This window comes from Bombina bombina, chromosome 4 (genome assembly GCF_027579735.1).
Source record: "Bombina bombina isolate aBomBom1 chromosome 4, aBomBom1.pri, whole genome shotgun sequence".
NCBI classification, from domain to species: Eukaryota; Metazoa; Chordata; class Amphibia; order Anura; family Bombinatoridae; genus Bombina; species Bombina bombina.
Window position 1 is genome coordinate 834,890,348 of NC_069502.1, and position 27,255 is coordinate 834,917,602.

Consider the following 27,255-nt stretch of genomic DNA (forward strand, 5'->3'; position numbering starts at 1 on the left):
TCCAAGGGGCGTTTCCTGCATTTTTGTATTTGAAGGAGAGACAAACCCAGTGTAATATAGCACTGCATGATGTGACAGTTCTGCTGCATTTACACTTTGTGCTTTCTATATTATATAACTTTACACTTCAGATTAAACGTTATTACATTTAAACATTGCACTTTTTCTTTTGTTTTTTTATTTTGTGTACAGCAGTGTAGTTAGGATTGTGATTTTACAAATTCTTATTATAAAGCAGACTTCACAGAGGCCTTCCATAGAAAGTAAAGAAGCTATATGGGATACAAAATTTCACATGGGAGAGAGAAGGTAAATGGAAAACCCCTGGGGCTGATATATAGGCTCCGATTGCGTCAATTCTGTAAAATATATATATATATATATATATATATATATATATATATATATATATATATATATATATATATATATATATATATATATATATATATATATATATACAAAGTATGATCCTAATTTGTTAAGTAACACAGAAACTTTCAAAACATATTCAGAATTTATGAAATCACTGCTAGAGCTAAATCTAAATGTATTAAAATATAAATGAGAAAGTGCAAAGCTTAAAGTGATGGGTTTACCAGTGGAACAAATAATGGGGACTTAACTTTCAGTCATGAAGTATAATATACTTCATGCCGAAAGTTCCTTTATTTGTCTGAAGCGTTCACCGCACTGAGCTCCTCAGGCAGCCCATGGCAGAATGCTATTTTGGTGTGAGGTGACGTTTCCACCTCTTAGCCAATAGTCGTGCGTCCAGCTGGGTGCCATGCCGGATAGCTAGCACGCTAATCACTAAGATCACCTCAAAGCAAAATAGCATTCTGCCGTGGGCTGCCTGAGGCGAACGCTTCAGATAAATAAAGGAACTTTCAGCATGAAGTAATTTAAACTCCATGACTGGAAGTCCCCTTTATTTGTTCCACTGGTAAATGCTAGCGTTTCACAAACGCTAGGATTTACCATCATATTAAAGGGATGGTATATCATGCTCTATCTGGGATGGTATATGCATGCTCTATCTGAATCATGAAAGAAAAACAAATGGGTTTTCATATCCCTTTAAATGTAATAATACTGAAAGGACACAATCTTAAGTGTAAAGCAATCTAAAATACAAAGCACAAAGTAACAAAACTCTCATATCACGCAGTGATGTATTGCACTGGGATTTTCTCTTCTACATATATAGTAATGAAAGAGATCTCACAGTGCTGGAGAGTTCTGACCTTTTTCTTTTTACTATTCAGTGAGGTCAGCCCTGTAAAGTGTGAAATGCAATTTCTCTCCAAGCTGGAGAAAGTTTGAATATTAGGTCCTTAGCACTGAGACAGGGACTTCAGATACTTAAATATGGTCGGAACATGTGTCCTCCATCTCTGCGTGCAGACTACAGGATCCCTGCAGGAACCCCAGTAATAACAGTAAATACAAAAAGTAGTTGCACAGATTGCAATAAAAAACACAATTTATGCTTACCTGATAAATTTATTTCTCTTGTGGTGTATCCAGTCCACGGATCATCCATTACTTGTGGGATATTCTCATTCCCAACAGGAAGTTGCAAGAGGACACCCACAGCAGAGCTGTAATATAGCTCCTCCCCTAACTGTCATAGCCAGTCATTCGACCGAAAACAAGCCGAGAAAGGAGGAACCATAGGGTGTAGTGATTACTGTAGTTTAAATTTAAAAATTGCCTGCCTTAAAATGACAGGGTGGGCCGTGGACTGGATACACCACAAGAGAAATAAATTTAACAGGTAAGCATAAATTGTGTTTTCTCTTGTAAGGTGTATCCAATCCACGGATCATCCATTACTTGTGGGATACCAATACCAAAGCTAAAGTACACGGATGAAGGGAGGGACAAGGCAGGAACTTAAATGGAAGGAACCACTGCCTGTAAAACCTTTCTCCCAAAAATAGCCTCCGAAGAAGCAAAAGTATCAAATTTGTAAAATTTTGAAAAAGTATGAAGCGAAGACCAAGTCGCCGCCTTGCAAATCTGTTCAACAGAAGCCTCATTTTTAAAGGCCCAAGTGGAAGCCACAGCTCTAGTGGAATGAGCTGTAATCCTTTCAGGAGGCTGCTGTCCAGCAGTCTCATAGGCTAAGCGGATTAAGCTTCTTAGCCAAAAAGAAAAAGAGGTTGCCAAAGCCTTTTGACCTCTCCTCTGTCCAGAGTAGACAACAAACAAAGCAGATGTTTGACGAAAATCTTTAGTAGCTTGTAAGTAAAACTTTAAAGCACAGACCACGTCCAGATTGTGTAACACAAGGATGGAACCACAATCTCTTGATTGATATTCTTGTTAGATACCACCTTAGGTAAGAACCCAGGTTTGGTACGCAGGACTAACTTATCCGTATGAAAAATCAGATAAGGAGAATCACATTGTAAGGCAGATAGCTCAGAGACTCTACGAGCCGAGGAAATAGCTACCAAAAAAAAACAAAAAAACTTTCCAAGATAAAAGTTTGATATCTATGGAATGAAGAGGTTCAAACAGAACTCCTTGAAGAACCTTAAGAACCAAGTTTAAGCTCCATGGGGGACAACAGGTTTAAACACAGGCTTGATTCAAACTAAAGCCTGACAAAATGCCTGAACGTCTGGAACATCTGCCAGACGCTAGTGCAAAAGAATAGACAGAGCAAAAATCTGTCCCTTTAAGAAACTAGCTGACAATCCTTTTTCGAAACCTTCTTGGAGAAAAGATAAAATCCTAGGAATCCTGACCTTACTCCATAAGTAACCCTTGGATTCACACCAATAAAGATATCTACGCCATACCTTATGGTAAATTTTCCTGGTGACAGGCTTTCGTGCCTGTATTAAGGTATCAATAACTGACTCGGAGAAGCCACGCTTTGATAAAATCAAGCATTCAATCTCCAGGCAGTCAGCCTCAGAGAAATTAGATTTGGATGGTTGAAAGGACCCTGAAGTAGAAGGTCCTGTCTCAGAGGCAGAGACCATGGTGGAAAGGATGACATGTCCACTAGATCTGCATACCAGGTCCTGCGTGGCCACGCAGGTGCTATCAGAATCACTGATGCTCTCTCCTGCTTGATCTTGGCAATCAGTCGATGGAGCAGAGGAAACGGTGGAAACACATAAGCCAGGTTGAAAGACCAGGGCGCTGCTAGAGTATCTATCAGTTTCGCCTTGGGATCACTGGACCTGGATCCGTAACACGGAAGCTTGGCGTTCTGGCGAGACGCCATGAGATCCAGTTCTGGTTTGCCCCAACGGAGAATCAGTTGTGCAAATACCTCCGGATGGAGTTCCCACTCTCCCGGATGAAAAGTCTGACGACTTAGAAAATCCGCCTCCCAGTGCTCTACACCTGGGATATGGATAGCTGATAGGTGGCAAGAGTGAATCTCTGCCCAGTGAATTATTTTTGAAACTTCTAACATCTCTAGGGAACTTCTTGTTCCCCCTCGATGGTTGATGTAAGCTACAGTCGTGATGTTGACCGACTGAAATCTGATGTACCTCAGAGATGCTAACTGAGGCCAAACCTGAAGAGCCTTGAATATCGCTCTTAGTTCCAGAATATTTATTGGAAGGATAGACTCCTCCTGAGTCCACGATCCCTGAGCCTTCAGGGAGTTCCAGACTGCAACCCAACCTAGAAGGCTGGCATTTGTTGTTACAATAGTCCAATCTGGCCTGCAAAGGTCATACCTTTGGACAGATGGACCCGAGATAGCCACCAGGGAAGAGGATCCCTGGTCTCTTGGTCCAGATTCAGTTGAGGGGCCAAATCTGTGTAATCCCCGCTCCACTGACTGAGCCTGCATAGTTGCAGCGGTCTGAGATGTAAGCGTGCAAACGGCACTATGTCCATTGCCGCTACCATTAAGCCGATTACTTCCATACACTGAGCCACCAAAGGGCGCGGAATGGAATGAAGAACCCGACAGGAATTTAGAAGCTTTGATAACCTGGACTCCGTCAAGGTAAATTTTCATTTCTACAGAATCTATCAGAGTCCCTAGAAAGGAAACTCTTGTGAGTGGGGATAGAGAACACTTTTCCTCGTTCACTTTCCACCCATGCGACCTCAGAAATGCCAGTACTACGTCCGTATGAGACTTGGCAATTTGGAAGTTTGACGCCTGTATCAGGATGTCGTCTAAATAAGGGGCTACTGCTATGCCCCGCGGCCTTAGGACCGCCAAAAGCGACCCTAGAACCTTTGTAAAGATTCTTGGGGCTGTAGCTAATCCAAAGGGAAGAGCTACAACTGGTAATGCCTGTCTTGAAAGGCAAACCTGAGAAACCGATGATGATCTTTGTGTATCGGAATGTGAAGATAAGCATCCTTTAGATCCACTGTAGTCATATATTGACCCTCCTGGATCAGTGGTAGGATGGTACGAATAGTTTCCATCTTGAACGACAGAACTTTGAGGAATTTGTTTAAGATCTATAGATCCAAAATCGGTCTGAAGGTTCCCTCTTTTTTGGGAACCACAAACAGATTTGAGTAAAAACCCTGTTCCTGTTCCTCCTTTGGAACTGGATGGATCACTCCCATAACTAGGAGGTCTCGTACACAGTGTAAGAATGCCTCACTCTTTATCTGGTTTGCAGATAATTGTGAAAGGTGAAATCTCCCTTTTGGGGGGGGAAGCTTTGAAGTCCAGAAGATATCCCTGGGATATAATTTCCAACGCCAAGGGATCCTGAACATCTCTTGCCCACGCCTGGGCGAAGAGTGAAAGTCTGCCCCCTACTAGATCCGTTACCGGATAGGGGGTCGTTCCTTCATGCTGTCTTAGAGGCAGCAGCAGGCTTTTTGACCTGCTTACCTTTTTTCCAGGTCTGGTTGGTCTCCAGACCGTCTTGGATTGAGCAAAAGTTCCCTCTTGTTTATTATTAGAGGAAGTTGATGCCGCACCTGCCTTGAAGTTTCGAAAGGCACGAAAATTAGACTGTTTGGCCCTAGATTTGGACCTGTCCTGAGGAAGGGCACAACCTTTTCCTCCTGTGATATCAGCAATAATCTCCTTCAAACCAGGCCCGAATAGGGTCTGCCCCTTGAAGGGAATGTTAAGTAGCTTAGATTTTAAAGTCACGTCAGCTGACTATGATTTAAGCCATAGCGCTCTGCGCGCCTGTATAGCAAAACCAGAATTCTTAGCCGTTAGTTTATTCAAATGAACAATGGCATCAGAAATAAAATAATTGGCTAGCTTAAGTGCTCTAAGTTTGCCAAGTATGTCATCCAATGGAGTCTCTACCTGTAAAGCCTCTTCCAAAGACTCAAACCAGTACGCCGCAGCAGCAGTGACAGGGGCAATGCATGCAATGGGCTGTAGGATAAAACCTTTTTTGAATAAATATTTTCTTAAGGTAACCTTCTAATTTTTTATCCATTGGCTCTAAAAAAGCACAACTGTCCTCGACAGGGATAGTAGTACGCTTTGCTAGAGTAGAAACTGCTCCCTCCACCTTAGGGACTGTCTGCCATAAGTCCCGTGTGGTGGCGTCTATTGGAAAACATTTTTCTAAAAATAGGAGGGGAAGAGAACGGCACACCTGGTCTATCCCATTCCTTATTAATAATTTCTGTAAACCTTTTAGGTATTGGAAAAACATCAGTACACACCGGCACTGCAAAGCATTTATCCAGTCTACAAAATTTCTCTGGCACTGCAATGGTATCACAGTCATTCAGAGCAGCTAAAACCTCCCTAAGTAACACGCGGAGGTGTTCAAGCTTAAATTTAAATGTAGAAATATTAGAATCAGGTATCTTTCCTGAGTCATTAACATCACCCACTGACTGAAGCTCTCCTTCCTCAGCTTCTGCATATTGTGAGGCAGTATCAGACATGGTTCTTAAAGCGTCAGTATGCTCTGCATTTTGTCTCACCCCAGAGCTATCTCGCTAACCTCTAAGTTCAGGTAGTCTGGCTAATACCGCTGACAGTGTATTATCCATGACTGCCGCAATGTCTTGTAAAGTAAACGCTATGGGCGCCCTAGATGTACTTGGCGCCATTTGAGAGTGAGTCCCTTGGGCGGGAGTCAAAGGGTCTGACACGTGGGGAGAGTTAGTCGGCATAACTTTCCCCTCGTCAGATTCCTCTGGTGATAATTTTTTTAAAAACAGAATATGATCTTTATTGCATAAAATGAAATCAGTACATTTGGTACACATTCTAAGAGGGGGTTCCACCATGGCTTTTAAACATAATGAACAAGGAGTTTCTTCTATGTCAGACATGTTTATACAGACTAGCAATGAGACTAGCAAGCTTGGAAAACACTTTAAATCAAGTTAACAAGCAAATATAAAAAACGGTACTGTGCCTTTAAGAGAAACAAATTTTGTCAGAATTTGAAAAACAGTGAAAAAATACAGTAAATCAAACGAATACGAGTGTATGTAATAGGCTAGCAGAGCATTGCATCCACTTGCAAATGGATGATTAACCCCTTAGTTCAAAAAACGGATAAAAAAAACGAAATAGACGTTTTTTTTTTGTTTGTTTATTTTTGTGTTTTTTTTTTAACAGTCACAACCAACTGCCACAGCAAGCTGTGGTCCTATCTTCCCCAATAAACGACTTTGGAAAGCCTTTGAGCCCTTTAGAGATGTCCTATAGCATACAGGGGACTCCTGAGGGAAGCTGGATGTCACAGTTTGTAATTTTAACTGCACCAACTGTAACTTTTATACTATAACAGTGGAAAGCCTCAGTAAAACTGTTTCTAGTCAAAATTTAAGCCAGCCATGTGGAAAAAACTAGGCCCCAATAAAGTGTTATCACCAATGCATATATAAAAACGATTAAACATGCCAGCAAACGTTTATATTGCAATATCATAAGGGTATTACCCCTGGTAGTAAGCATGATACCAGTCGTTATTAAATCACTGTATTCAGGCTTAACTTACATTAATCCGGTATCAGCAGCATTTTCTAGTGTTTTCCATCTCTAGAAAAATTATAACTGCACATACCTGATAGCAGAATAAACTGCACGCCATTCTCTCGCTGAAGTTACCTCATCTGTGTAATCCCCTCAGACATATGTGAGAATAGCAATGGATCTTAGTTACAACCTGCTAAGATCATAGAAACCTCAGGCAGATTCTTCTTCTATTTACTGCCTGAGATAAAATAGCACAACTCCGGTACTATTTAAAAATAACAAACTTTTGATTGAAGAAAATAAACTAACTATATTTAACCACTCTCTCCTACAACATCCTAGCTTGTTGAGAGTTGCAAGAGAATGACTGGATATGACAGTTAGGGGAGGAGCTATATTACAGCTCTGCTGTGGGTGTCCTCTTGCAACTTCCTGTTGGGAATGAGAATATCCCACAAGTAATGGATGATCCGTGGACTGGATACACCTTACAAGAGAAACTGCTTTATTCAAGGACAGGTTCTGCCACACACTTTTACTGACAGAGGCAGGATAATGTTACTGACAACATGCAGAGACACAGACAGAAGGTAAAAAATACACACAGGGCCAGATGAGTTGGTAAAGGGGGACACTGTCACATGACTCTGATATAATGTTACATTCTCCAGCAGTACTCACCTCTCCGCTCTGCAGGTGAATGCTGCTGTGGGAGGGCCCCTTCTTCACAATGACATATTCCTATAAAATATATAAGAGAAAATCATCGGACACTTTCCATGGATAAGTAATAAAAAGGAAAAGCGGAAAACAAATCCTAGTATAAAAGTTTAAACTTTATTCGCCAATGTTAAAAACAGAATGGGAAGTGCTCACAGGAACAAAACAAAATAGGCATAGGGACTGCCATAGGAGATCTTTATTTTGTTGGCGAATAAAGTTTGAACTTTTATACAAGGATTCATTTTCCGCTTTAACTTTTTATTGCTTATCTATTCAAGGAGTTGGGGTTTCCTTTTTTGGATCACGGATGCCGCTTATGGAGCACGCCCACGGTGTACAGCAGTGAAGCAGGTGAATATTGACTGTCACACTGTGATACACCCCTAGACAAGCCTCCCAGTATTTCCCTGAGCGGATTGGTGGACATAAAGATTGATAGTTACATGGACTAATGGGAGCCGACCACACTGTGAGTAACGTATGTGACATATAGCACGCCGTGGAGGCACAGTCACTACTCCGGAGGAAAGAGTCTTGTTCTCTATGGTGCCGAGCAGCTTGGATCCACACGGTAGGAGCAGTTATATGCTGCAGTCCGGGGGAGAAGGATCAGAGGTCCAGAGAGGAGGAGGGGTGAGTGTGTTTTAAGTCCTGCATCTGCACTGAAGTATACTGACACAGTTGAAAGCTTACCTGCGCTAGGGTTGTTTCATTTTTAGTGAAGGGGCTGCTAGGTTGTGGTGGAGGTTTTGCAGTGAAGGTTTGTGCAGGGGGGACCCTGAGTGTTTGAGAATCTGGGTTATGCTTGCTTATTGGTGGCAAAATGTCAGCCAACAATAAGCAAGTGCTATCCATGGTGCTGAACCTAAAATGGTCCGGTTTCTAAGCTTTACATTCCTGCTTTTTAAATAAAGATAGCAAGAGAACGAAGAAAAATTGATAATAGGAGTAAATTAGATAGTTGCTTAAAATTGCATGCTCTGTCTGAAGCATTAAAGAAAAAAAATGTGAGTTTAGTATCCCTTTAAAGTAAACAGTTGTGTAGAGGACACTGGGTGTTGGGGAGGTTGTTTGACGGAGGGTTACGCAGGGGATTATTGGTGCTGGGGTAGGTTTAGTAGTGGAAGGTTTTCCAGGTGACCCTGGGTGCTAGGGAGATTTTACAGTGGATAGTTGTGCAGGGGATGCAGGGAAGGATTTACAGTGTAGGGGTGCTAGGGAAAAGTTTTGTGGATGTAGGTTGTGCCAGTGGGTGAGCTGAAGTCTGGGTTAGTGCGATGGCCTGGAAGAGCTGAAGTCTGGGTTAGTGAGATGGTCTGGGGGAGCTGAAGTTAGGGTTAGTGAGATGGCCTAGATGAGATGAAGTTAGGGTTAGTGAGATGGTCTGGGTAAGCTGAGGTTAGGGTTAGTGAGATGGCCTAGATGAGATGAAGTTAGGGTTAGTGAGATGGTCTGGGTAAGCTGAGGTTAGGGTTAGTGAGATGATCTAGATGAGATGAAGTTAGGGTTAGTGAGATGGTCTGGGTGAGCTGAGGTTAGCGTTAGTGAGATGAAGTTAGGGTTAGTGAAATATGTCTGGTGTATCAGAAGCATTAAAGAAAAAATGTGGGTTTAGTATCCCTTTAAAGTAAACAGTTGTGTATAGGACACTGGGTGTTGGGGAGGTTGTTTGATGGAGGGTTACGCAGGGGATTATTGGTGCTGGGGTAGGTTTAGTAGTGGAAGGTTTTCCAGGTGACCCTGGGTGCTAGGGAGATTTTACAGTGGATAGTTGTGCAGGGGATGCTGGGAAGGATTTACAGTGTAGGGGTGCTAGGGAAAAGTTTTGTGGATGTAGGTTGTGCCAGTGGGTGAGCTGAAATCAGGGTTAGTGCGATGGCCTGGAAGAGCTGAAGTCTGGGTTAGTGAGATGGTCTGGGGGAGCTGAAGTTAGGGTTAGTGAGATGGTCTGGGTAAGTTGAGGTTAGGGTTAGTGAGATGGTCTGCATGAGATGAAGTTAGGGTTAGTGAGATGGTGTGGGTGAGCAGAGGCTAGCGTTAGTGAGATGGTCTGGGTAAGTTGAGGTTAGGGTTAGTGAGATGGTCTGCATGAGAAGAAGTTAGGGTTAGTGAGATGGTCTGGGTAAGCTGAGGTTAGGGTTAGTGAGATGTCGTAGATGAGATGAAGTTAGGGTTAGTGAGATGGTCTGGGTAAGCTGAGGTTAGGGTTAGTGAGATGGTCTGCATGAGATGAAGTTAGGGTTAGTAAGATGGTCTGGGTAAGCTGAGGTTAGGGTTAGTGAGATGGCCTAGATGAGATGAAGTTATGGTTAGTGAGATGGTCTGGGTAAGCTGAGGTTAGGGTTAGTGAGATGATCTAGATGAGATGAAGTTAGGGTTAGCGAGATGGTCTGGGTGAGCTGAGGTTAGGGTTAGTGAAATATGTCTGGTGTATCAGAAGCAGTACAGTAAATAGGAGAACCAGTGTCACATGACATTACCCAGAAGCTCTCACCTCTCCGGTCAGCAGGCAGATAATGCCCAGGGCCTGACTCAGGAACTGCTCTGCCATCTGCTTTCTGTATTTGTTCATCTTGTTTATAATCAGTGACTGAGGCAGATGCTATAAATGTGACACCTGCAAAAAGAAAGGAAACCGGCTACATGAGAGATGGAAAATAATCAGAGCTCTTCCTGTATTTATATTATGGTAAAGAGCAGATTTTGTGATATTAAACATGTTTATTTTATTTATGCACAATCTAATACTACACATGTGACCAGCTGCATGTAGAGTAATAAATATACACAGCGAGAAAATGTGACAATATTTATAAAGCATGTGTCAAATTTCTTGGGAGATACATTTATTTAAAGGACCAGTCAACACATTAGATTTGCATAATTAACAAATGCAAGATAACAAGACAATGCAATAGCACTTAGTTTGAACTTCAAATGAGTAGTAGATTTTTTTATAACAAATTTCAAAGTTATGTATATTTCCACTCCCCTTGTACCATGTGATAGCAATCAGCCAATCAAAAATGCATATACGTATAGTCTGTGAATTCTTGCACATGCTCAGTAGGATCTGGTGACTCAAAAATTGTAAATATAAAAGACTGTGCACATTTTTTTTAATGGAAGTAAATTGGAAAGTTGTTTAAAATTACATACTGTATTTGAATCATGAAAATTTAATTTAACCTGAGTGTCCCTTTAATATTTAATAGCATCAGACAGAAGTCATGAAAAGCAAGAGGTTGGCTGTATACAGGAATATGCAGAATAAGATAGCACATCATGAAGCAGATGTAAAGTATTTAGCAGCTGCCTGGGTCACAGGATTTGTTAAAGGGACAGTCTACACCAATTTTCTTTCATGTAAGTGGCAAGAGTCCATGAGCTAGTGACATATGGGATATACATTCCTACCAGGAGGGGGCAAAGTTTCCCAAACCTCAAAATGCCTATAAATACACCTCCCATCTCATTCACACCTTAGTTTTTACAAACTTTGCTTCCTATGGAGGTGGTGAAGCAAGTTGTGCTTGATTTCTTCTATGATAGGCGCTTCTAAGCATTTTGAAGCCCAATTCCTCTCAGAGTACAGTGTTTGTTAGAGGGATGTAAATGGAGCAATGCCTGTTGATTTTATGGTCTCACCCATGGAAAATCTATTCAAAGGCTCTCTGTTATTGGTCGCAGGGATCCCTTGCCTCCCTTTTTAGATTGACGTTATACTCCTCTACCATTACCTCTGCTGATATTTTTCAGTACTGGTTTGGCTGTCTGCTATATGTGAATGGGTGTCTTCAGGTAAGTATATATCATTTTTTAAGACACTCTCAGCTATGTTTGGCACTTTATATTGTTAAAGTTTTTAAATATATATTGCATATATTTGCCATGAGTCAGGTCTATGTTTATTTCCCTTTGCAGTCTAACAGTTTCAGCATGGGAAATTATGTTTGGGAGAAATTTAGTATAATTTTTTTCTTACTTGAGGTTCTAGCTAGTTGTAACTTCAGTCTTGTTTTTTTTTTAAAAAAAATTTGCGGGCAAATTAGGCTTGCAAAGGCGCAAAATCATTCTATTTATTGCGTCATTCTTAGCGCCAAGGTTGCGTTTGTTGCGACGCAAGTCACAGAATTTCTTGCGCAAATTTTTTTCGCCGTGAAGTTGCGCCTGTTATGACGTGAATCGTGCCATTTCCTGTTAACCATGGCGTCAAAATATTTGTTGGCGTCATTTTTTTGAACAAAAATTTTGTTATATTAAGTCTCTCCCTCTTTTGATCTCTGCTTTCATTTGTTACAGAGGGCTATGATAGTTGATTTTGTTTTTCATATAAGCATTTTTTTTCCCCATTTCTGAAACTGCTCTTTTGAGGAAATTGGATATTTTGTTTAAATATTATTTTTTTCTTTACATTTTGCAAGATGTCTCAAACGGATTCTGCCTCTGATGTTATCGCAGAAACTATCCTTCCTGTACACAATTTTTACCAAAGTTAAGTGGGTATTTTGTTTAATTAGATGATTTTATTTATTTAGCTTCAATATGTGGCACTTGTTATGTTTTATTATTCATACTGATAATGTTTCTATAGTACATATACATCTACTGTTTTACATTTACAGTTTAATGTACATGATATTACTCTTGATATAAAGGATTATACGGCAAATGATTTAGAGAAGGATATGATTGCTATTCTGCTTTCAAATTAACGTAAACTATCTCTCCTAACTTCTCATATACCTATGAAGTTTGTATTGATCAACCACATACTGTAGTATTTCTGCTGATGTGGTTTTCTCTGACTCAAGAGGATCCTATTTCAGAGATTTAATTTTGTTAAATCAAACTTTTCAAATTGAATGTATTCATTATTTATTAAGGAAGTATTGTTTACTTTGAGTATTGAGGAATCTAGTCCTCTTGATAACAAGAATAGCAAATGTTTTTATTCTGGGGGTTTTTAAGCATCTGAGGTAACTCTTGAAGTTTTTCTTATTCCAGATGCTATTTATCATATGGATTAGCAAGGATTCTAACTTTAGTGCTTCTTTTTACCTTTCTTCTAGGTTTTAAAAGAAATCTCATTTTTCTATGGCTATTTCTGCTCTTGCTGAATGAATTCTATCCTATGGAAGATATTTCTTCTTTTAGGGATCCCTTGGATAGGAAGCTTGTTTCCTATCTTAAGAGAAGCATATTTACATATTGGCCATATTTTTTAACCTGCCATTTCTATGGCTGATGCTGCTGTTTCAACTTTTTAATTGGTTTAGTTATCAGATCTTGATTTGTCTAAGCATTGTTCTTTTACTTCAACATGCTAATCATTTCATTTATGATGTTGTATATTATGTCATTTTATCGGATATTAAATCATTCGCCTAGATTTAGAGTTCTGCGTTAGCCGTCAAAACCAGCGTTAGGGGGTCCTAACGCTGGTTTTGGCCGTCCGCTGGTATTTAGAGTCAGTCAGGAAAGGGTCTAACGCTCACTTTCCAGCCGCGACTTTTCCATACCGCAGATCCCCTTACGTCAATTGCGTATCCTATCTTTTCAATGGGATCTTTCTAACGCTGGTATTTAGAGTCTTGGATGAAGTGAGCGTTAGAAATCTAACGACAAAACTCCAGCCGCAGCAAAAAGCCAGGAGTTAAGAGCTTTCTGGGCTAACGCCGGTTCATAAAGCTCTTAACTACTGTGCTCTAAAGTACACTAACACCCATAAACTACCTATGTACCCCTAAACCGAGGCCCCCCCACATCGCCCCCATTCTAATAAAAAAATGTAACCCCTAATCTGCCGACCGCACACCACCGCAACCTACGTTATCCCTATGAACCCCTAATCTGCTGCCTCTAACACCGCCGACCCCTATATTATATTTATTAACCCCTAATCTGCCGCCCCAACCTACAATTATTAACCCCTAATCTGCCGACCGTACCTCACCGCTACTATAATAAAGTTATTAACCCCTAATCCGCCTAACACCAACACCCCCCTAAGTTAAATATAATTTTTATTTAACGAAATAAATTAACTCTTATTAAATAAATTATTCCTATTTAAAGCTAAATACTTACCTGTAAAATAAACCCTAATATAGCTACAATATAAATTATAATTACATTGTAGCTATTTTAGGATTAATATTTATTTTACAGGCAATTTTGTATTTATTTTAACCAGGTACAATAGCTATTAAATAGTTAAGAACTATTTAATAGCTACCTAGTTAAAATAATTACAAAATTACCTGTAAAATAAATCCTAACCTAAGTTACAATTAAACCTAACACTACACTATCAATAAATTAAATACATACAAATACCTACAATTATCTACAATTAAACCTAACACTACACTATCAATAAATTAATTACATACAAATACCTACAATTAAATACAATTAAATAAACTAACTAAAGTACAAAAATAAAAAAAGAACTAAGTTACAAAAAATAAAAAAATAATTTACAAACATTAGAAAAATATTACAACAATTTTAAGCTAATTACACCTACTCTAAGCCCCCTAATAAAATAACAAAGCCCCCCAAAATAAAAAAAAATGCCCTACCCTATTCTAAAATACAAATAGAAAAGCTCTTTTACCTTACCAGCCCTTAAAAGGGTCTTTTGCGGGCATGCCCCAAAGAATTCTGCTCTTTTGCCTGTAAAAAAAAAAAAACATACAATACCCCCCCAACATTACAACCCTCCACCCACATACCCCTAATCTAACCCAAACCCCCCTTAAATAAACCTAACACTAAGCCCCTGAAGATCTCCCTACCTTATCTTCACCACGCCGGGTATCACCGATCCGTCCAGAGGAGGCTCCGAAGTCTTCATCCAAGCCCAAGCAGGGGCTGAAGAGGTCCATCATCGGGCTGAAGAGGTCCATCATCGGGCTGAAGAGCTCCATCATCGGGCTGAAGAGCTCCATCATCGGGCTGAAGAGCTCCATCATCCGGCTGAAGAGCTCCATCATCCGGCTGACGAGCTCCACGACTTCCCGATGAATGACGGTTCCTTTAAATGACGTCATCCAAGATGGCGTCCCTCGAATTCCGATTGGCTGATAGGATTCTATCAGCCAATCGGAATTAAGGTAGGAAAATTCTGATCAGATTGAGCTGTTCCAATTGGAATTCGAGGGACGCCATCTTGGATGACGTCATTTAAAGGAACCGTCAATCGTCGGGAAGTCGTCGGCCAGGATGGATGTTCCGCGTCGGCGGGATGAAGATGGATCCGGAAGAAAGAAGATTGAAGATGCCGCTTGATAGAAGACTTCAGCCGGATGATGGATCTCTTCAGCCCGATGATGGACCTCTTCAGCCCCCGCTTGGGCTTGGATGAAGATTTCGGAGCCTCTTCTGGACGGATCGGTGATACCCGGCGTGGTGAAAATAAGGTAGGGAGATCTTCAGGGGCTTAGTGTTAGGTTTATTTAAGGGGGGTTTGGGTTAGATTAGGGGTATGTGGGTGGTGGGTTGTAATGTTGGGGGGGTATTGTATTTTTTTTTTTTTTACAGGCAAAAGAGCAGAATTCTTTGGGGCATGCCCCGCAAAAGGCCCTTTTAAGGGCTGGTAAGGTAAAAGAGCTTTTCTATTTGTATTTTAGAATAGGGTAGGGCATTTTTTTTTTATTTTGGGGGCTTTGTTATTTTATTAGGGGGCTTAGAGTAGGTGTAATTAGCTTAAAATTGTTGTAATATTTTTCTAATGTTTGTAAATTATTTTTTTATTTTTTGTACTATTTAGTTTATTTAATTGTATTTATTTGTAGGTATTTGTATGTAATTAATTTATTGATAGTGTAGTGTTAGGTTTAATTGTAACTTAGGTTAGGATTTATTTTACAGGTAATTTTGTAATTATTTTAACTAGGTAGCTATTAAATAGTTATTAACTATTTAATAGCTATTGTATCTGGTTAAAATAAATACAAAGTTACCTGTAAAATAAATATTAATCCTAAAATAGCTACAATATAATTATAATTTATATTGTAGCTATATTAGGGTTTATTTTACAGGTAAGTATTTAGCTTTAAATAGGAATCATTTATTTAATAAGAGTTAATTTATTTCGTTAGATAAAAATTATATTAGGGTTAGTGTTAGACTTAGCTTTAGGGGTTAATACATTTATTAGAGTAGCGGTGAGGTCCGGTCGGCAGATTAGGGGTAAATACTTGAAGTTAGGTGTTGGCGATGTTAGGGAGGGCAGATTAGGGGTTAATACTATTTATTATAGGGTTATTGAGGCGGGAGTGAGGCGGATTAGGGGTTAATAATTGTAGGTAGGTGGCGGCGACGTTGGGGGCGGCAGATTAGGGGTTAATAAATATAATATAGGGGTCGGTGGTGTTAGGGGCAGCAGATTAGGGGTACATAGGGATAACGTAGGTGGCGGCAGTGTACGGAGCGACAGATTAGGGGTTAAAAAAATATGCAGGGGTCAGAGATAGCGGGGGCGGCAGATTAGGGGTTAATAAGTGTAAGGCTAGGGGTGTTTAAGACTCGGAGTACATGTTAGGGTGTTAGGTGCAGACTTAGGAAGTTTTTCCCCATAGGAAACAATGGGGCTGCGTTAGGAGCTGAACGCTGCTTTTTTGCAGGTGTTAGTTTTTTTTTTCAACTCAAACTGCCCCATTGTTTCCTATGGGGGAATCGTGCACGAGCACGTTTTTTAAGCTGGCCGCGTCCGTAAGCACCGCTGGTATTTATTTGCAGTGGCGGCAAATTATGCTCTACGCTCCCTTTTTGGAGCCTAACGCAGCCCTTCTGTGAACTCTAAATACCAGCGGTATTTAAAAGGTGCGGGGGGAAAAAGCATGCGTAGCTAACGCACCCCTTTGGCCGCAGAACTCTAAATCTAGCAGATTGTTTTTAGCCATTTTTACTAGAAAAGTTTTATGGCTTAAATCTCTGGTGTTTATATTTAGATTACTATCTTATTTTTTTTAGGAAACTCTAAATCTGAAACACATTTCATAAAAACCTAACCTTTCACAGAGTTTGGTATAACATGGAAAATCTTCCCATGGGAGGTTTTTATTCTGAAACTCAAATGATACCCCTGAGAAAAATAATATTCTGAATCCACTGATTTGAACCGAAACTGTAGAACTGGATAAAAGACTGCACCTTTATTCAGTCTTAGGGGCTGAAATTATTTAAATTTTAAGACTTGGAATTATTCAAATTCAGCAAAAAATCTTAATCAGAGGGGAATGAAAAAACAATTAAACGTTTAAAAAAAAATATCCTTAGATTTCTTAACTTGGGACAGAAAAGACTCCCTTTCCCAAGAAAACCTTTAAAAATTACTTTTTCAGGGGAGATGGTTTCAGTTCCTCTGCAGGAACGAAGTTTTGGTTTTCTATTCAAATCTATTCTTTGTCCTAAAGAAAAAATTTGTTCAGACCAATTATGGATCTGAAATATTTTTATTGTTTTGTAAGAGTCCCAGCTTTCAAGATGGTGACTATTCTGCCTTTCTGTTTAGCAAGGTTATTTCCACAATAGACTTACAGGAGGCTTATTTTCTATTCTTTCAGACCACTATTGTTTTCTGAGATTATTTTTTCTAGATAAGCATTATCAATTTGTCGCTTGTGTTTTTTTGGCTAGCGGCAGCTCAAAAATTTATTTTCAAAAATTATTGGTGCCCTATCTGTATTCAGAGAGCAGGGTATTGTGGTGTTGCTTTATTTGGATGATATTTGGTACTAGCTTTAATCTTTTCATTCAGCAGAATCTCACTTGAAACAACTAGTGTGGTTTCTTCAAGACATGGTTGGAAGATCAATTTACAAAAGTGTTTTTTGGGTCACCTTTTTAGGTTTCCAGATAGATTTTAGTATCTATGGTACTCGTTTTCGTTTGAGGCCTCTATAGCTTTGCATGTTGCACCATAGGTGCAGGGATTATTTTCAAATATCACAACTGATATACTTAAATCCCAACACTCTTTTCTCTTTGATTTGGTGGTTGGATTATCACCTTATTGTTCAGAGGGCCTCATTTGTTAATCCTACCTGGTCTGTATTCTCAACAGCTGCAAGTTTTTCAGATGGGGAGCTGTCTGAGAGACTCTGACAGCACTAGGGGGTTGGAAACCTCAGGAGGCAAGGTTACCAATCAATATTTTAGAACTCCATATTATTTTCAGGGCTCTTCAGGCGTGGTCTATATTAAAGAGACAACTTTTACATTCGTTTTTAAACAGACAAATATTACAACAGTGGCTAATGTAAATCATTAAGGAGGGACTCGCAGTCCTTCAGTTATGGAGGAAGTATCTTGGATACTTTCTTGGATAGAATCCAACTCTTGTCTAATTTCTGCGATTTATATCCCAGGTGTAGAAAATTGGGAAAGGGATTATCTCAGCCGTCAGACTTTATATTCGGGGAGTGCTCTCCATCCAGATGTGTTTTTTTCATCTTGTACAGATGTGGAGTCTTCCAGCAATAGATCTAATCATCTCTCGTCTAAACGAAAAGCTTTCCAGATACCTTTCCAGGTCCAAGGATCCTCAGCTGGAGATGATGGATGCTCTAGCAGTTCCTTGGTTTTTACCAACCTGCTTACATTTTTCCGCCTCTGGTTCTTTCTCCAAGGGTGATCTTCAAGATCATAATGGAACAATCTTATGTGTTTCTGATAGCACCAGCTTGGCCTCTCAGGTTTCGGTTAGTGGACCTTGTCAGAGTGTCCAGTTGCCAGCCTTGGCCACTTCCTTTAAGGCCAGATCTTCTGTTTCAGGGGCCGTTTTTTCCATCAAGATCTCAAATCTCTAAATTTGAAGGCATGGAAATTGAACTCTTAAGTGCTTAGTCATAGAGGTTTCTCTGACTCAGTTATTAGGCTTGTAAGTCTGTTTCAAGGAGAATTTATTTTCGGATTTGTAAAATCTATATTTCATGATGTTCAACTAATCGTTATTCTTGGCATTCTTTTAGAATTCCTAGGATTTTACAGTTTCTTCAGGATGGTTTGGATAAGTTTTTGTTTGCAAATACTTCGAAAGGACAAATCTCTGCTCTGTTTTATTTCATAGAAAGATTGCTAAACTTCCTGATATTCAGTGTTTTGTTTAGGCTTTGATTTATATTAAACCTGATTTTTAATCTATTTCTCCTCCTTGGAGTCTCAATTTTGAAGATTTTACAGGCTCCTCCTTTTTTTAGCCTATGCATTCTCTTGACATTAATTACTTTCTTGGAAAGTGTTTTCTCTTTTGCTATCTCTTCTGCTTGAAGAGTTTCTGTATATAGTCTGCTCTCTCTTGTGAGTCCCTTTATCTGATTTTCCATCAAGATAAAGCTGTTTTGCAGTCTTCATTTGAATTTTTACCTAAAGTTGAGAAAACTGTTGTTCCTTTTATGTGTCTTAATCCTAAGAATACTCTTGAAGGTCTTTACATTCTTTGGGATGTGGTAAGATCTTTGAAATGTTATGCTGAGGCTACTTAAGATTTCAGAAAGGCTTCTAGTCTATTTGTTATTTTTTCTGGCTCCAGGAAAAATCAGAAAGCCTCTGTTTTTTCTATGTTTTTTATTAAGACTTTAGTTTCACAAAGCTTATCTGGAGGTGGGGCAGTCTCCACTTCAGAGAATTACAGCTCATTCTACTAAATCATTTGCCACTTCTTGGGCTCTCAAGAATGAAGCTTCAGTTTATCAAATTTGCAAAGCAGCAACTTGGTCTTCATTGAATACTTTTTCTAATTCTACCATTTTTTGTGTTTGCTTCTTCGAAAGCAGCCTTTGGTAGAAAGGTTCTTCAGGGAGTTGTCTCAGCTTGATTCTAATGCCTTTAATTTGAGGGGTTTTATTTATTTTTAAGAAAACAATTATTTTTTGGGATTTAATATCTCAGGGGAAATAGTTGTTTTTATTTTATCCCTCCCGCTCTAGTGACTCTGTGGATTTCCACATCTTGGGTATGATATCCCATACGTCACTTGCTCATGGATTCTTGCTACTTACATGAAAGAAAACATAATTTATGTAAGAACTTACCTTGTAAGAGTCCATGAGACCCACCCTATTTTTTGTGGTTATGATCTTATTGTATAAAGCACATTATTTTTCCAGTTCCTCTTTTTGTATGCTTTTTATACACCTCACTTCATTGATTTTTGTTAAACTAAGGTATGAGTAAAGTGGGAGGTGTATTTATAGGCATTTTGAGGTTTGGGAACCTTTGCCCCCTCCTGGTAGGAATGTATTTCCCATACGTCACTAGCTCATGGACTCTTGCCACTATGAAAGAAATTAATTTATCAGGTAAGTTCTTAAATAAATTGTGTTTTTTTATTGTTTAAAAAGATAGATAACCCCTTTACTACCCATTCCCCAGCTTTGCACAGTCAGCATTGATATATTAATATACTATAAAACCTTTAAAATATAAATGTATGCCTGTTTCTAAGCCACTACAGACCGCCTCTTATCTCAGTGCATTTTTATAGTTTTTTCCCACCCAGACAGGGTAAGTTCACGAGTACCATATAGATAACATTATGCTCACTCCCGTGGAGTTATTCATAAGCCAGTACTAATTGTCTAAAATACAAGTCTGTAAATAATCCTGAGATAAGGGGACAATCTGCAAAGGCTTAGATACAAGGTAATGACAGAGGTATATTAATATAACAGTGTTGGTTATGCAAAACTGGGGAATTGGTAATAAAGTGATTAACAATCTTTTAAAATATTTTGGAACAATTATCCTGTAATTTATAGGATTATCCCAAAATTGGAGCTCTGTCCTGGTGTTTCTCAGTTCCTCATCTATTTCTGACCCACCAGACTGTGCCCCTGAATAAGTGAACCCTAGGATAAAATATATAATGATGCTTAAATCTGGGCAATAAAGTGTCACATAGATTAGTAAATGACAAAATCCAAGAGGTGTATTACTACATTTGCTGTAAGGCTGCTCCTTATACCTAGTACCCTCTGTACAGATGCAATTGTGCTTTTGTTTCCCAACTTCATATCATTATACAGACATTGCACTGTGACAAAAGGTTTACTCGTAATATTTAGTTAAAATGATTCATATCACCTTTTTCTGCTCTATTAATCTCAATGTCTTTCATACACCTTAATAATAATAAAAAAATATCATCAGCATAATCATCACTATATTTGTTTTTAAAGGACCAGTAAACATAGCAGATTTGCATAATCAACAGATGCAAGATAACAAGACAATACAATAGCATTTACTCTGAATTTCAAATGAGTAGTAGATTCCTTTTTAACACATTTCAAAGTTATGTATATTTCCACTCCCCCGTACCATGTGATAGCAATCAGCCAATCACAAATGCATATACGTATAGTCTGAGATCTTGCACATGCTCAGTAGGAGTTGGTGACTCAAAAAAGTGTAAATATAAAAGACTGTGCACATTTTTTTTAATGGAAGTAAATTGGAAAGTTGTTTAAAATTACATGCTGTATCTGAATCATGAAAATGTAATAAAACCTGAGTGTCCCTTTAAAACATTTCACAATGATGTCACTAAACTAACACACATGCAAATCATTAATTGTAACACACAGACGTAAACGTTAGGGATAGCGCTGATAAGCTATTGAAGTACCCCTCGGGGACCCACTATGGCAATAACAGGATGAATACATTATAGTAGTCTTTAAGAAAATAAAAGCATATATATTTTTAAGTTAACAGATTTTTGTTATTTCATAACACACAGACTGTACCTCATTCTCTTACTCCAGAACCCTTCCCAAAGCCCCCTTTTCACCCTCTTACCCCCCTCTCCCTCACACAAAGCCTCTCCTCACCACCTAACCCCTCTCTCCCTCACACACAGCTGCCTCCTCAACCTCTAACCTCACACCCTAAGCCACCCTCTCCCTCACACACAGTCCATCCTCATATTCTAACCCCCCTTCTTTTTTGTTTTACACACAACCCCTTCTCTCACTCTCTAAACCCATCTCATGCATAGCCCCCTTCTCAGCATCTAATCCCCTCTCCCTCATACACAGATATATCCTTAACTTCTACCCCCCCCCCTCTCTTCTTCACACGGCCCCTCTTTATCAATTAACCATCTCCCTCACACATAGATATCGTCTTAACTTCTAAGCCCCCTTCTTCACACAGGCCCTCTTTATCCATTAACCCCCATCCCTCATGCACAGCCCTTCCTCACCATTTAACCCTCACACACAACTACATCTTCACCCCAACAGACCCCCTCTACTGCACACACAGCACCTTCCTAGTCCCCACCCTCTAACCCCCATCTCCCTAACACACACAGCCCCCTCCTCACCGTCTAACCCCTTTCTCTCACAAAAAGCACGCTCCTCACACACAGCCCCCTCCTCTCACAACAAGCGGATTCCTTTAGCTGTCACACACATCCCCCTCCTCACACAACAAGCGGATTCCTTTAGCTGTCACACACAGCCCCCTCCTCACACAACAAGCGGATTCCTTTAGCTGTCACACACAGCCCCCTCCTCACACAACAAGCGGATTCCTTTAGCTGTCACACACAGCCCCCTCCTCACACAACAAGCAGATTCCGTTAGCTGTCACACACAGCCCCCTCCTCACCACCCCCCCGTACCTTATACACAGTTTCCTCCTTATCCATCAACCCCCCTCCCTTACACAGTCCCCACCTCCCCCCCCTCTTTCTCACACAGAGTCCTCATCCATAAACCCCCTCCATCACACACAACTGCATCCTCACCCCCTTCTAGTCCTCACCCTCTAAACCACATCCCTTACACACAGCCCCCTCCTCAACCTCTAATCTCTCTCTCTCCATTAAACACAGTCTCCACCTCACCCTCAAACACAGTCCCCTCTCCCCCCTCACACACAACTGCATCCTCACCCCCTCAGATCCCCTCACACACAGCCCCTTCCTAGACCTCACGCTCTAACCCAACCTCTACCTCACACACAGCCCCCTCTCCATCACACACAGTCCCCTTCTCACCATCTAACCCTCCAAGCCACCTCTCCCTCACACACACAGCCCTCTCCTCACCATCTAACCCTCCTCTCTTTTGCAAAGCACCCTCCTCACCATCTAAGCCCCTCTCCCTCACAAGAAGCAGATTCCGTTAGCTGTCGCACACAGTCCCCTCCTCACCCTCAGACAATAAGCTGCTGCTGTTACCGGTCACGCCGCTTCCTGTGTCACACACAAGACACAACCGCTAACTCACTATGCACAGCACACGGTCGTCCGTCCGGTAGCAACTAGATTCCACAACGCTAAAGGACCTAAATGTGTCACATAGTACAGGCAAGGGGAGGGAGTGGGTGGAGATATTGATTCAGCTTTGTTCCTGCTTGCCTGGTGTGTTATAGTGCGGTAAGCACATAATGTGATGTAATTCACAGAGTGTAATTCACTGTGTCTGTAGCTCTGTAGTGTTTTATGTCTGTGTATAAGGTGCTGTGTGTTTGTACTGATGACACCGCTCTACACTGTTATATGACTGTGTATAAGGTGTGGGGAGAGGTAATGCGAGTGTGAGACGGTACCTCTGTATAGTGTTATGTCTGTGGATAAAGTGCTGGGGAAAGGTGGTGTGTATGATAGATTGCACCATTATGTAGTACTATATTTCTGTGTATAAGTGGTTGTGTATATGAGACATAAAGTAGCTCTCTATAGTGTTATATATCTGTGTATAAGGCGCTGTGTGTTTGTACTGATGGCACCGCTCTACAGTGTTATATGTCTGTGTATAAGGTGCTGGGGAGAGGTGATGCGAGTATGAGATAGATGGTACCTCTCTATAGTGTTATGTCTGTGTAGAAGGTGTGGGGAGAGGTAATGTGAGTGTGAGACTGTACCTCTGTATAGTGTTATGTCTGTGGATAAGGTGTTGGGGAGAGGTGGTGTGTATGATAGACTGTACCATTATGTAGTATTATATGTCTGTGTATAAGTGGTTGTGTATATGAGACATAAAGTAGCTCTCTATAGTTAGGCTTACCATAATTTTTAGAGGTGAAACTGGGACCCAGTGATGTGCGCTGACTTCAGAGGCTGGTGAGGCAGTGGCTAGGAATCGGATACGCCTTCATTCTTTAGATATCCTTTGTTGAAGAAATAGCAATGCACATGGGCGAGCCAATCGCATGAGGTATCTATATGCAGCCACCAATCAGTAGCTACTGAGCATATTTAGATATGATTTTCAACAAAGGATATCTGTTTTTCTTCGTTCTTTTGATATCCTTTGTTGAAAATCATATCTAAATTTGCTCAGTAGCTACTGAGCATATTTAGATATGATTTTCAACAAAGGATATCAAAAGAATGAAGAAAGCCAGCTATTAGATGTAAATTGGAAAGTTATTTAAAATTGCATGCTCTTTCTAAATCATGAAAGAAAACATATGGGTTTCATGTCCCTTTAAATGGTGTCTTGGAAAACTGGTCAACTTAGTAAACATCTGATTTTAGTCTAAAGGATTGTAACAGAAACTCTTGCCAGATAACAAAATGCTTGCTCTGATTATGAGATCTAGAAATCCAGGCCCATTAAAATATGTTTAAAACATACTTTTTACTTTAATGCTGCAAATTATACTTATAGATTCCTTCATTATCATGGATCTACTTTTTTTGTGTGACTGTTGCAATGTAATTTCAAACATGTGTGAGAAATATCAGGGAATATAAATAGGCACCAAAGTATGTATTTTTCTTTTATTTAATCACTTTCATGCAAAAATACCAAAAAAGAAAAATACATACTTTTGGTGCCTACTGTCTAATCCTATTTATATTCCCTGATATTTCTCACACATGCTGCCTTGAAATTACATTGCAACAGTCACACAAAAAAAGTAGATCCATGTCTGATCTCATAGAAGAATCATGGGTTGGGCATCGTGAATATAGATTTAATACTAACAATATATACTCTGTCTCTGGATGAGCATTTTTGTCTTAGTATCATGATGAGACACACTGTAATTGGTGGAGTGCAAAAACACATTTTATTTGTAGCTTGAGCAAGTTGAGCTTCAGGTTCAACTCTAGTATATATATATACTGTAAGCTACTGCCCGGTAGCTAGAAGTTGGAGTGTAATTAACCCCCATAGTTGCCAGAAAGGCTGCAATACAGTTGTTGCAGTCCTCTCTGGTAGCTAAGGGTTAAAAGTAGCAAGTTTTTTTAATGCAGTGTACTGAGCCAAAAGTAAAGACAAGCAGCAGGATGTGGAGAGGAAAGTTGTGCTCTGTAGCTCTCTCCCTGCCAATTACCCTGCATTTTTCTAGGGTATACAAAAAAAATTAAAATAAAATTAAAAAAGTTAAATATATATATATATATTTTTATTACAAATTATAACAAAAAAAAGTGTAATTACCCACATAGGACAGGTGAGGCGCTGCCTCACCTGCCTCCTATGACTGCACGTCACTGCTGGGACCACCTGGTGCGGTGCCAGTGGGGGTGTGGTCAGGAGCGTGGTCAAGGGGGCATGGCAATTACCGGTCCTTTTAAAGTAGTAGCTTTTATGTGTGTAATGTTTTGTGGATACTCTACCCTTCCTCAGTCAAACAAGTGAATCACACAGTTTAAATAGACCATAACACCACCCCCTAGTGAAAAAGGCACCATTACGTTGTCATGGCAAATAAATCATTACTCTAAATCTCAGATTCTAAATAATGCCAAACATCAAGCATAATTATCACTTTCATAATTATCAATTTCACAATTTAATATCTGCAGTGTAATATGTGTTTTATGTGTCTAATTAAGGAAAAGAGCCAAATACTGATAAAGCATAAATACAACATTGAATGAAAGTAAAAAAGAAACACGTACCTGCTAAAGCTGTTTATGAGGCTACTCTATACCATAATGCAGGAAGATTATAGCCAAAATGCTATCCTGCATGAAGTAAAGCAAGATCCAGGCCAAAAATCCTGCCTGTCTGTACTTCCTAGTCATACCCATATGATTCCCCTAAAGGTGTATTACCGGCAATGACACCAAGGGTCGGCGGGGGGGGGGTTAAATTCTTAGAAAAATAAACCAAGTAGTACTACAAAATTAAAAAACCCTATGCTGCTTAATGAGCCTGTATTACTAAATGTAAACTTTGAAGGACACGAACGTTAAGCTAAGCAGGGCTGTATGTAACAAAGTACCAGCATACAACTATGCTGGAGAGCCACAGTCCAGTCATTTTGAATAATATGTCTGGGTTTCAGGTGGTCTGAAACCCGGACACATGATTTGAAACCTGGAGGTGGCAACCCTAATGGGACAGAATGAAAAATTGGGTGGGACACTGGGACAGCGCCTCCAAACCGGGACAATCCCAGTAAAAGTGGGACTTCTGGTAAGCCTATCTATAGTGTTATAAGTATGTGTATAAGGTGCTGTGTGTTTGTGAGACAAATGGTACCTTTGTATAGTGTTATATGTCTGTGGATAAGGTGCTAGGGAGAGGTGGTGTGTATAATAGATTGTACCATTATGTAGTATTATATGTCTGTATATGAAACATAAAGTACCTCTCTATAGTGTAATATGTGTGTATAAAGGGCTGTGTGTGTTTGAGATAGATGGTACCGCTCTATAGTATTATATGTCTGTGTATAAGGTCCAGTGAGGGGCTATGCATGAGACAGGTGGCACTTCTCTATAGTGTTATATGTCTGTGTATAAGGTCCAGTGAGGGGCTATTCATGAGACAAGTGGCACTTCTCTATAGTGTTATATGTCTGTGTATAAGGTCCAGTGAGGGGCTATGCGTGAGACAGGTGGCACTTCTCTATAGTGTTATATGAATGTGTATAATGTGCTGGGGAGAGGTGATGTGTAAAACAGATGGTACCTCTCTATATCGTTATATGTCTGTGTATAAGGTGCTGTGTGTTTTTGAGACAAATTGTACTTCTCTATAGTATTATATGTCTGTGTATAAGGTGCTGTGTGTTTGTGAGACAAATGATACCTCTCTATAGTGTTATATATCTGTGTATAAGGTGCTGTTTTTTAGACAAATGGTACCTCTCTATAGTGTTATATGTTTGTGTACAAGGTGCTAGGGAAGGTATGTGTGTGTGAGACAGATAGCACCTCTCTATAGTGTTATATGTTTGTGTACAAGGTGCTAGGGAGGGTCTGTTTATGTGAGACAGATAGCACCTCTGTATAGTGTTATATGTCTGTATCAAGTACTGGGGAGAACTGGTCTGAGTGTTAGACACCTATCTAGTGTCATATGTCTGTTATAAGGTGGTGGTAAAGGGGTGTGTGTGATATAGATGGTACCTCTCTATAGTGTTATGTGTCTGTGTATAAGGTGATGTGTGAGATTGTACCTCTCTATAGAGTTATATGTCTGTGTATTAAGGTGATGTTTGTCTAAGAGACAGATGGTACCTTTTTATAGTGTTATGTGTCTGTGTTAGAGACAGATGGTACCTCTCTATATCATTATATGTCTGTGTATCAGGTGCTGTGTGTGTTTATATATAGTGTTATATGTCTGTATATAAGATGTGTGTTTGAGATAGATGGTACTTCTCTATAGTGTTATATGTCT

General features: G+C 39.8%; 1 protein-coding gene across 1 annotated transcript in view; it reads right to left on the bottom strand.

Annotated features, from left to right (window-relative positions):
• The window catches only part of LOC128657191 (zinc finger protein interacting with ribonucleoprotein K-like), a 59,069-nt gene extending 36,137 nt beyond the window's left edge, over positions 1 to 22,932 (bottom strand). Inside the window, exons 1-3 of the mRNA XM_053711442.1 lie at positions 22,845 to 22,932; positions 10,134 to 10,256; positions 7,598 to 7,657 (exon numbers count right to left, since the gene is read on the bottom strand). Of these exons, the coding sequence (XP_053567417.1) occupies positions 7,598 to 7,657; positions 10,134 to 10,211 (138 nt within the window). The 5' untranslated portion in view covers positions 10,212 to 10,256; positions 22,845 to 22,932. The remainder of the gene's footprint in view (positions 1 to 7,597; positions 7,658 to 10,133; positions 10,257 to 22,844) is intronic.
• Positions 22,933 to 27,255: the final 4,323 nt, after the last annotated feature.